General features: G+C 37.1%; 1 protein-coding gene across 1 annotated transcript in view; it reads left to right on the top strand.

The window, feature by feature from the left end:
- Window positions 1–11,296, top strand: part of DPYD (dihydropyrimidine dehydrogenase) — a 768,359-nt gene extending 757,063 nt beyond the window's left edge. The window contains exons 22-23 of the mRNA XM_044748877.2: window positions 6,404–6,544; window positions 9,593–11,296. Coding sequence (XP_044604812.2) covers window positions 6,404–6,544; window positions 9,593–9,763 — 312 coding nt within the window. The 3' untranslated portion in view covers window positions 9,764–11,296. The remainder of the gene's footprint in view (window positions 1–6,403; window positions 6,545–9,592) is intronic.
- Window positions 11,297–12,239: the final 943 nt, after the last annotated feature.

Genomic DNA, 12,239 nt, shown 5'->3' with positions numbered 1-12,239 from the left:
TTTATGAAGCCAGGAATGTATCTCTAACGTCTTTGAATTTCTGGGGAGGAAAATGTATGGTTTAGGGGCACTAGTGATGTTTTCATCTCTTCTTCCTGCTGCTTCTAGTAAGAGATGGACTGCATCTCATAAGACTGGCAAGACAGTGTTGGCAGGAGACCAGTCAGTCTGATCGAGTGGTTTATTATTTCAATTGAATTGTGAGAGGAAGGAGAGAAGTACTCAGATAAAACTGTAAGACCATATTAGATACTATGGAGCATATGATGGCACAGAAAGAAAAATAGTGAAGGACTTTCCCAGCAATTTTCAGAAGATATCAGAGAAATGGGCCAGGGGCAACATTAACATTCTCAGTTGTCTCAATACCAACAAATAGCAGATGAAAAAGGATCAAACTGAAGTTTAAAAAACATGAACAAATTTGGTAAAAATCATGTCTTACATTTTATGGGGATGTTTTGAGGTGTGATTCCTGACTGGACTAGGACAATGGAAGGATAGATGTTGTTTGGAATAAATAGGTCTAACGAAGGGCTGGGGGGGAGCAGTATATGTCAAAAGGACAGACACATGCTTGGAAATCCACAAAGCTGAAGGTGAAGCGTGGAGGAAGCAGCTGCAGGAGAGTGAAATGAAAGAAAAGCGGGAGTGTGATCCTGGGACTACATCAGAGACCTCATAACCAGATGGCTAACATGGACAGGCAAGATCGAGGGGGGAGGGAAGCCTTTACAGACGTCAGATGAAAATCCCACTCCACTAAAGGCAAAACATCTGAGAAATCATTGAATTGCCTTGTTGGAAATTTAATCTCACGAAAGAGAGAGACGCAAGGAGGGGACTTGCTGCCTTGGCTTATTTCTGGCTCCTTATAAAATTCTGTTTGGGGAAAATGGCAGCTAAAGGAATCTCGAAGCAAAGTAACCATCCCACATCATCTTAGAGTTCATTTGGCCGTGGAGAGGAAGTCTGAGCTTAGATATTCGAGTATCCCACCTTCAATAAATCTAAGTTTAGGAAGTTCGGAGAAAACAATAGAGAACAATCCTGTAGTCAGCCACTCTAACTTGAAGAGGGATCAAGAAGAATGAGAAGCTGTCAAACAGAAATTTGATGACATAATCACTAAGTTTCCTAATGAAAAGGGTTAAGTTTTTAGATAACGCAGTATTCAATGGCCATATGAGAAAACACAGATCACATGACCAATGATGATCATAAAAGAGTGGCATCCAGATTGAAGGACGGGTCAAAAGTGGCAAAGCCTCAAATTTTCTGAACTTGGAACAAATATTAGAAAATATGGAAATATTCTTTGTCTATTAAAAGTAAAAAAAGAAAGAAAGAAAATACCCCCCTCTACTTAGAGCAGATAGTATGCTTGTAACTAGAAAAAAGAACTGTTGGACCCCTGTTATCTTTCTAGCACCCCCATAGAGACTGTTCTTAGAACTGAAAAGGATAAGGAAAACATATTTCAGAGTTGAAGCCTAAGATGGGTAAGGATATAGTAAAAACGCATTTCTCTGCATTAAATGAATTTAAATCCAAAGCGTCTGCCAAGAATTGCTGCTTTAAAGCCTGAGTCCATCCCACATCCAGAGACTGCGGTACTCAGGGCCACAGATCTGTACTGAACCAACCTTGGTCACACCCAACCTCACCCATCTGTCTCGCTAATAAGCTCCTTCCCACCCCATCCTCTCTCACCCATGTCAGTTCTCAGATTCTCACTTGCTTCTATCTTATCTCTTGGTTTCCTTGCTTCTCTCACCCTCTTCACCAATCTACTGCTTTATTTCCTGGCTCAATGCTTTGTCTCTGCCCTCCCAACTCGGTATCTTCCTGCCGAGTCCTCAGTTATCAGAGTTCTACTGAATTTAGACTTAAGACTTCCTTTTTCTAACTGTACAGCCCCCTCCCTGCCTCCTAGTTCAGAGGGCCTTATACAGGATATCAAAAATAAATTTCGTGCTATATTTTTTAAAGTACTTTCATATGATATTGCTGTATCACACTGCTGAAAAATAAATGTTGTCCCAGGTACTTTAGAAAAGGAAAAGGTAAATGTGGTAGGAGGAGAGAGAAAAAGACAGAAGTAGGCCAGAAAGCTTGAGATCTTAACCTCAGTGAAATTTTACAGAGATCATTAAACTTTTGACTTGAGAGCTTTAGCAAAGGAAGATACTATTAACAGTCAGCATAAATTCAGGGAGAACAAACCAAATTATCTCATTTCCTATTCTGATAGGTTTATTAAGCAAGTAGTGAACTTGATGTAAAAGATAAGAACATGTGACATTGGTAGTGGTACAGATAAGAAAATGGTTAAGTGATTAAACAGCAACACCCAAATAATTTAAATATTGGATCCCTTTCAGATAGGAATTATGACGATTCCCCACAGCATACTGTCCTTGATCCTGGCCTTTGAATGGCACTTATAAATTTATAGATATTGTAGGAAGGATGCTGATCAGATGTGTAAAAGACTTAAGGCTTAGAAGAACAGTTAGCGTGCCGGATAACAATCACAACGTGAAAATACTTCAATCAACTATAAAAAATAAGCCAAAACTAATAAAATCTTACTAAGCATAATAAACTAAGTATGCTACAGCAGGGGTGGGACTGGAGCTCTCTAGTTCCTCCCTCTTTGGTCCTAAACCTTATACCAAACAGAACTATTGACTGACCTCGCTTTTAAAAACACTTTTGATTATCTCGAACAGATAATTAATTGACAAAGATGTAATTCTGGAATTATGTGGTCCTTCACAACATTCATCTTGGGAACACTTATATTTAAATCAAATGTATCGTCTACACTTTAAAGAATTTAACATCACTTTCTCCACACACACATTCACACATAAATATTTCCACTAATCGTGGATAGCTATAGCAGATCGCTCCACCTTTGTATATCCACACTCCGCTTGGAATAATGAATTTTGGTTCCCTAATCTCCACAGATGTGTGTCCAAGAGGGACTAGACTAGCCAGATGTGCTTTACTGATTATGTGTGTCTTTCAGCAAACTCCAAATTCCAGGGCGTGCACTCAAGGGTATTCATAAGCTGGCGGTACTACCTGGAAGCTTTGAGTTTTAAACAAAGGTCTACATTTGCAGCCACGTAGGATGATAATTCATTTTCCTTGATACTTTTTCCCAAAATAATTCAAAATAATTGTCATTCTTTTATCCTCTTCCAAATTAAATATATATGTAATTTTATATATTATAGTATTTTCTTACATATTTCTTATATTTTTTATTACAATTTTCTTAAGAACTATAATGAATGAGGGGTAACCTTTCAATACCATGTGCTAGTAACTTTTAGAGGCTCCAAGGACCTTGTTTTATTTAGTTTAACATTAAACAATGATGTTTTAATAAATAACAACAGCAAATCTCCAATACAGAGCAAAAGACATACTTAATGTATACAGAATGTGAACTTGCTTTTCACAATAAAATTTCTCAGAAAAATATATTGTTTCTTTGTATGAGCCTTATAAACTTGATGACTGGCTAGGGAGTTTCCTCTTTAATCATCTTTTGACTATTTACTGGTGATTTCAGTCAACCTATGATCTAGTTCAATGAAACAGCTGTTTTGACTGATTTATTTACTAGATTGAAAAACTTATTTTCTGTCACATATAAGTAGCCTTTTGTAGCCAGAGAGTGACCTCAGGCATTTACTGTCTTAAAATATTATTAGAAAATAGTAAACATAGCCAGATACTTTGACTATGATTATTCTGTATTTAAAGAAGTACTCAAACCTTTTCGTGAGTCTCATATTAATAAAAATGTTCAGTAATCAAGAAGTAGCTATTCACCCATACAACTATGTGCCTAATATTATGCTGTATATTTAGTGCATAAACAAAAAAATATTTATTTTAACAAATATTTGAGTACCCATTATGTTTCAGTGATCTGCAGGAGCAAGATATGCCACTTGAGACACAAAGACGAATAAAGTCTTCTAAGAGACTGCAGATAGGAAGCTAAATATAGAAAATATCCATAACATGAAGTTGCATTTGCTATACAGAAGAATAGCAGATGAGTCAGCATAGCAGAGTGCTTATGAAGTCAGGCAGCACTGGTCTGAATCTCTCTGCTTCACTAGTTACTTAATTTTATGCCTTAAATCTCAGTTACTTCATCATCTATAAAATGTGTGAGGTTTACATGAGAAAATGCTTAAAAATTTTGGCACTGGCCTGATACATTGTAAGAACTCAAAAGTTACTGTTATCATTAGTTCCACATAACAGATAAAAGACTACAGGCCATTAGGAGGGAAAAAAAAAGAGAGAGGGAGGATGGGGAGGGGAGAAGCAGAGGAGGAGAAGAGGGAAGAGATGAAGAAAGAAGAGAAAGAGAGATCACATCTTCAACATGGTTAGGAAAGAAGAAGGAAGGATTGAGGAAATCTTCATGAGGTTGTGGCATATGAGATGTCTTTGAAGGATGGATAGGATTTTTCAAAGCATAAATGGGAAGGAAGGGTATTCTGGACAAAGGACTCAACATAAAACTAGGTGCCAGAGGAGCTGATTGACAAGTGTGTTAAGTGTGGAGCATGTGTCCAGTGTAGCTGAAGCACATGGTGTTTGGAAGTGAGAAATAAGACCAAAAAAGACATGTTGGTAGAAAGCCTTAAATGCTAGACTTAAATTGAGGCTGTATTTAATTCAACAGACTTTTGAGTAAAATAGTGAGAAATTTAGTCTGTGCTGTACAGCCTAGATTAAGATGACAACATTGCACAGGTTAGAGGGAGAAAGAGGAACACGAGGATGAGACTTAGCAAGGAAGCTCTTGCAACTGCCTTAGAAGTAATGGGAAATTAATTAGTAGTCATTAAAGACGGTGATAAACATGGAAAGGGGATTCAAAAGATATTGCAGATCCAGAACTCAGAAGACTTGGCAACAGATGACATATTGGAATAGGGAGAAGTGGGAGTGAAATATAACTGAAATTTCAAGCTTCAGTGATTGGAAAAATCCTAACACTTCACAAAACTAAGGAAATCAGAAGAAAGATCCAGTTTCGTGGTGTTGATGATTAGTTTAGTGAGTGGTGAATTTGAGGGGCCAATTTCTAGTGACAGTGCTCGTCATGCAGCTGATAAATGTAGATCTTGAGTTTGTGAGAGCAATTCAGAATGGAACTGTTGATTTGGACATCAAGTGCCCACCTACAAACAGACTGCTGTAAAGTTGAAATTATAACTTCAGCACACTGAAAAGAAAATAGTGAAGACAGTATTGTACGTTTTCTGTCATCTTCCTTCTTGAAAGTTGCTCAAATGAACTGTATGTAAGCATGTAAACTTTGTTTCACTTTGAAAGCTCATGAGCATATTGTCACTTTGAGCTGAAATAGGGGGAAATAAAAGCAAAAAAGAGTAACCAAGGTCATAAAAAGAAGAGCAGAAAATAAAATACCAAAGAGAATATAGGAAGATGGCTTTTAGTAAGAGTCAGATCTCCTTGAACATGGACCTTGAATTGAAGCAAAAGATTCTCTTGTTAAAAGTTGAAAACAAAAGCAGAAAATCTTGACAGCATACTAATTTGACAAACATTGTTACACGCCTCTGTTTTGTTTTATGAAACAAAGTGTTTCTTATTGTTGATGAAACATCCTCTGTGCTTCACATATTAAGCACACTTCCAATTCATATGAAGAACAAAGCAATATGTAACTGCATGAAAAATCTTCAGTGATGAATGAAGAAAATCTTAGCTCTTTAAAAGTAAAAGAGCATCTTATTTAGCTATTAGATGAACCTAATTAATTAACATAAATTAGAATTTTTAAATAATAAAATATACTCTTCAAGATATGACAGGTGGGTTATGTTATCAAAGCACCTTTCTAAATGAAAATCTAGAATCCAAATGCAGGGATATAAATGCATATCATTCACATTTTTATTCCCCTCATCGCTAGCAATCTAAAATTTTCTAGTATCAGTGCATTACCACTTTGTGACTTTTCATTACTTTTGGATACTTCAAAGTCCAAATTTGAGAAAAAGTAAGCCACAACCGCTGAAAAGGGTGTCATTTCTTCTGTCCAGAGAAATACTGTTTCAGATTATCTAGTAGAAAACCTATTGAATGCAGTTAATTAGGTCTTGCGTTTCTAAGATAGATAGATAGATTATAGATAGATTGGCCGTCTTTCAGAAGACAGAAATATTTAAGCTCCAATTATGAAAAGTGTATCTATCAGAACAGCAATATCCAAAGCTCCTAAGTTACATAATGCAGCATTATATAAAAACGGAGGTTTGGACTGGCGTTAATTATTGCATGGTGATGTTTTAAAGGGAACACTGTATGTCATTCAGTGCCTATCTTGCAGGATGTAATTGGAAAAGCATTGCGGTACCTTGGAGCATACGGTGAACTGAGCAACACAGAGCACGTTGTGGCTGTGATCGATGAAGAAATGTGTATCAACTGTGGTAAATGCTACATGACCTGTAATGACTCTGGCTACCAGGTAAGAATTCTGCTATAATTAGGATGCTGTGAGGCATGTTTCTTCTGACTTTTGTAGGAAAAAGAATCTTCTATTGCTAAGTATGCGATTCAGAGCAGACATACCAAATATTGTTCCTCAGCAGTGGCATATCTCTCTGTCTTCTCACCTTCTTAGCATAGTAATTTTTTTAAAGGGAAGCCATAACTTATATTAACAATGCCACTATTCAATGCACAGTATTATTTTAATGTTATTTCATCACCCATAAAAGTGGAGGAAAAAAATCCAACCAAAAAGAGAAATTCACACATGTATGCACATTAGGAAGCATTATGCTTTAATACAGAAGGAAGGGAGAGAACTACCATTTACTGCCATTACCCTGAAAGGACTTGATTCCTTCTACAAAAGGGAATTCTCTTCCATTCAATATTGATTGGGCTTTTACGACAGAAAGAAAAAGCACTTTCCCATCAACTAGTTGTGCAGGTTGGGACCAGGAAACCCTTTGTAGCTGGAAAAGCCAACAAGTTATATTCCTACCCCAAGAAGTGAGTCATAGGTTCTTCTCAGTTTCTCACTCTACAGCTGAGAGTCTGCCATGGGACAATAAAGAAAAAGTGGAGATTCAACGGTCTTCAGGCTAAAAACTCCGGAATAATATTATTTTCTTAAACTTTTCAATCTATAAAGAAGTATAATAAAGTAAAATAAGATCCCTTTAAGATGATTAATGGAACTTTCAAGATAGATAAAATGGCCCATTTTAAAAAATTGCAGTTCATTTACCTTATTCAGCCTGGAGCAAGGTTCTATGTTGCTCATGGTAGAATTTTGCATTTTCTCTGACCACCTAATAGAGATATGACAGACATATTTTAATTTTTTAAAAATCTCTTTCTCCTTAATTTGACATTAGTTCTATACCAATTTTTTCCCAAAGTATGACTTTTTTTTCTAGCTGAAAGGTGTCTCTAACAGTTATTTTGAAAATGGGAATCACATCACATCGACTTTCATTACATCTTCCCTCTAATTGACCAATCAGAGAGATGTCAAAACGTCCTGTCACTAAAATCATGGCATCGGGGTTCTAATATCTTAAATCTTGGAAGTTATGTCTCCCGCCTTGGAATTCTAGCCTTGGTACAACTCCATTAAAAATAATTTTATTAATGAGGAAAAAAATCACAATTAAACATTTTAAAAGATTTTTAAAGTCCTCCTTTGACTCCTATCACAAAAAGATAAAAAATAGAAAATCAAAATCTTCAGCTGAATGTAAAGTTTTATATGTTTGCAAATTTTCAAAGTATCAGATTTCTAAGACATAAGTATTATTTTATTTTCATCAGTTGCTTCTTGGGTTTCTATTTATAAAAGGTACATAAGGAAAAGAAAGAGTTTCTACTCATTCGAACAGACATCCAAGATGCTGTTTTACAAAACATGGCAACAATTTGTGTGGACAAATTTTCTTATGGTTTGTCACAGCTGCAGTTTTGTTCACAGATAATATGATTGTTTCCTTAAAGATCAGACTTTTTTTTTTATAGTAAACACTCTGACATGATTTACTCTAATATTTTCATGTGCGTAAAAGAGGAAAGAATTATACTTACAAGTAGCTTCACTGGGGAGAGGAAAACTTTTAACGAAAAACAATTTATTTTGAATTGGTTTATAACACATTGTATATGACACAGGAAAAAGATCAGAATCAAGTAATTATTTGAAAATGTAAGATTTGCAGACTGGACCTCAAGGAGTTTGAGGGGAGGGGACCTTAATGTCCCTCATAATTTTCCTCAGCCCCTACGTTGTTGCTCCAAAGTAGTACACAGTCTGAGTAAAAATGTTGGGGCCGGCCTGGTGGCACAGCAGTTAAGTTCCCATGTTCCACTTCAGCGGCCTGGGGTTCGCTGGTTCCGATCCCGAGGGTGGACATGGCACTGCTTGGCAAGCTATGCTGTGGTAGGCGTCCCACATATAAAGTAGAGAAAGATGGGCACAGATGTTAGCTCAGGGCCAGTCTTCCTCAGCCCAAAAAGAGGAAGATTGGCAGCAGATGTTAACTCAGAGCTAATCCTCCTCAAAAAAAAAAGAGGAAAAAATATATATTGTATTTGTTGTGCAAGTGAGAGTGCCAGACAAGCCCCCTAAGTGTCCTCTGCCCCAATATGGCTGCCCTGAAGCCCCTGTGGAAAGAAATTTTGCCTTTTGTTTCCACAGTTGAAATGTTTCTCTTTAACAGGCAAATACTCATCATGACTTTAAATAAAAATCTCAATTGTAAATTTCACACTAGGTATTTTTATTGCTTATTATAGATTGCTTCATGTTAAAAAAAAAAAACAAGAAAGGAACGGGGGAGGGAGGGAGGAATAAATTATTGAATTTCTCAAAATCCTGAGCAGTTTGTGAGCTGAAGGCCTTGCCGTGGTTCCCACAGCCGAGCCATGTCCGCCTGGAACTGGAAGCTGTCCTCTTTCAGTGCTTTCTCCCCTTCGTGGTAGGACAATGCCTAGAATCGGCTTGAAAATCCTCAAACCTCACAGCCGGCCCTGAAGCTAATTTTTTTCCACTGCTTTCTTCTAAAAACTATACACATCTTTTGAAATCCAAACAAGTGCATTCATTGCCCCATCTGACGGTGACACTTTTCCACTGTCGAGAACCAGGAGGGTGAGGAGGGGAAGTGAGAGAGCACCCTGCCCTCCTCGGGTAGCAGACACCACATCCTGGTGGGACTGGAGGGACCTGAGCTCTGCTCAGAACAAAGGAAATGAGAGAGCTACTGTGTTATGAAATATTTTCCCCACACAGTGGAAGAAAAATACCTCTAAGGAATTTTAAACATTGTGTTTCTAATTTAAAAGGATTTCTTTTCTGTCGTTTTTTTGCTCCTCTCTGGCAGCTCAACTGTTGCTATAGCTGCACCACAGTGCTGCGCGAGTTGTCTCCAACTGCCGTCCGATCGCAGTGGAGAAAAGCGTTGATGCTAAAATGGGGGCGTTCTTGACCTTTGGGAGCAGTGACAGCCGTCCTCTTTATTTCTGTTTGCAGGCTATAGAGTTTGATCCCGAAACCCACCTGCCCACCGTGACTGACTCCTGTACAGGCTGTACCCTGTGTCTCAGCGTCTGCCCTATTATCGACTGCATCAAAATGGTTTCCAGGACAACACCTTATGAACCAAAGAGAGGCTTGCCCTTAGCTGTGAATCCAGTGTGTTGAGGTGATTTGTGAAACAGTTGCTGTGAACTTTGAGGTCACCTTCATAATGCTGATCTTTTTAATTGTGATCATTATGTTCAGCTCTTTCTAAATTAAAACAAATATATAATTTCTAAATAAATTTCTAAACTTAAAAAAAAATCCACCACCAGCGACCATTCAATTAATGGTCATAAAACAGAATAATTCTTTTCTGAGGCTAGTTGTTAAATAACCGTGTAGCAGATAATTGGATGTTCACTGTCAGTTATCCATTGTGAGAAATATTAACTTTTTCTGTGGCAATTAATGCGACAATTTCCAAATTGCCCTATGCCGTGCTCTGTCTTTGATTTCTAATTGTAAGTGAAATTAAGTATTTTAGGACAAAGTACAATTTAACAGGCAAGAAAATGTTTCCAAGGAAACATTTTATAATTAAAAATTACATTTAATTTTAACACTGTTTCTGAGCAAATGTAATTAGCTCCATAAAGCACAAATGAAGAAAGTCAAATAATTATTTACTATGGGAGGGAAGAAAAAGCCAAAGTTTTGAGGGTTTGCAAAACTTTTTTAAGGCCCTTTTGATGAATAGCTTCTTTTCGGTGCTAGACACTGAAAGTGAGAGAATTTAGGAACCGTTCTTATCCTCCGTGCTATTCACCACTCCTGCTGAGATGGGTCTCCAAACTCCACCAATGAACCAACATGACATTCTTCTTTAAATATTTAAACTATGTTCCTAACCAAAGAAGATGGTAGGATGGAGGTCTGGTTAAAGCCACTCTCTTGCTGTGCGCAGAGCCGTTCTATCTGCTTTTAATGGTAACCTTCGTGATTATAGCAATTAATAGTTTGAACAAAACCCAAATTATACAGTAGTGGGTCATGTGCTTCATTATTCAGGAATGAAAAAATATAGTATTGGTAATCTATATTAAATATGCAACACCAGTTTGACTATTCTTTCTTTTAGTGTTTATGTTTTAATTTCAAAAGTAATGGAATAATGGGGCCAGTCCAGTGGCGTAGTGGTTAAGTTTGCGTGCTCTGCTTCGGTGGCCCGGGGTTCGCAGGTTCGGATCCTGGGCACAGACCTAGCACTGCTCATCAGGCCACATTGTGGCAGTGTCCCACATAAAATGGAGGAAGATTGGCACAGATGTTAGCTCAGCAACAATCTTCCTCAAGGAAAAAGAGGAATATTGGCAACAGATGTTAGCTCAGGGCCAATCTTCCTCACCAAAAAAAAAAGTAATGGGATAAAGAAGAAATATATATTTTCTATTACTGCCAAACAATATTTTTGTATGTCTCTATTTTCATAATCAGCAAATACATCATATAAATTCATTTATCTCTTTTTTGTGGCATATTTTAATATGAATCCATAAGTAGTAAATCTTTAAGTAACAATCTGTAGCATATTTCTATGACAAATGCAAGATCTAGAAAAATAAAATGTTTGGTTATGTACTTTTAGAAATGTGCACTTACCAAAAAATCTGTATTATTGAATAATATCAAATAAAATTTCGTAAAGCATTTTGAGCAACATGGTCTTTTGCTGCCTCTTTTGCAAGTACGCTCTCAAGTTAACTATTTATATTTTGAAGTAGAGCAATTTTTGGTTAATTCTACAGTGAATTCCATCCAAATGTATATATAATGCTGGTTCATAGTAATGACAATGTAGTGACTTAGACGTTTCACGTCCTGCTCCTCTTACCCAGGTTTCCCTTCTGAATTCTATTCTATTCTGCCAAAATACATCTTTCCCTGGGCACAGGCCAGGTTTCTTGCAACAGCCCGTGCACAGAGATAAATGAGAAATGGCAACCTACCATTGAGGGTGCCATCCTCACTATAGGAAACATCCATGTCACTTCATATTACTCCTTAGAGAGTTGTGAGATATTAAGGACTTATATAAACTGATTTCTTTTTTGCTCTTGTCACGGTGGGGCCATTTTACCCTTTTGGACTTGGTCATAGCTTAGCAAAGAGTTCACATTGTCCTGAAAAGAAATTTGCCAGGACCATATAGATGCCATCATAACATATTACTCCCTACCTCCATGTAATAAGAGTTTTTCACTCTGGGAATTTTATGAAAAAGACACCCATGCATATATGCTTGAGTTTTCTTCAAGATCTAGCTGCCAGGCAGAAATTCCCTTACTAGAGATTAAAGACAAAAGTTGTTTATGATGTTTGCATCCTCCTCTGAGAAAGAGTGGACACAGTGCTTTGGCTCTTCTCTTGAACTGCTTTGGAGAACTGCAAAAGACCAAGGCTTTGAGGTAGCCCTGGCAATCCATGATGTTCCATTGATTTGTTCCTCACATATGTTTCTTTTTGTTTTGTCCACTTTCTGCTTTACACTAAGAAGCATTTCCTATCCATGCTGTTTAAGGAATCATAATTCAATTTTACATGTATAGCTTGCAGAAAGACTCAGAATGGAGGGAGAATGAAAATCACATTATTCCAT

Source organism: Equus asinus, chromosome 16 (assembly GCF_041296235.1).
Source record: "Equus asinus isolate D_3611 breed Donkey chromosome 16, EquAss-T2T_v2, whole genome shotgun sequence".
Classification (NCBI taxonomy): Eukaryota; Metazoa; Chordata; class Mammalia; order Perissodactyla; family Equidae; genus Equus; species Equus asinus.
The sequence above is the reverse complement of the archived record's forward strand: the minus strand, read 5'-3'. Positions and strand labels throughout refer to the sequence as shown.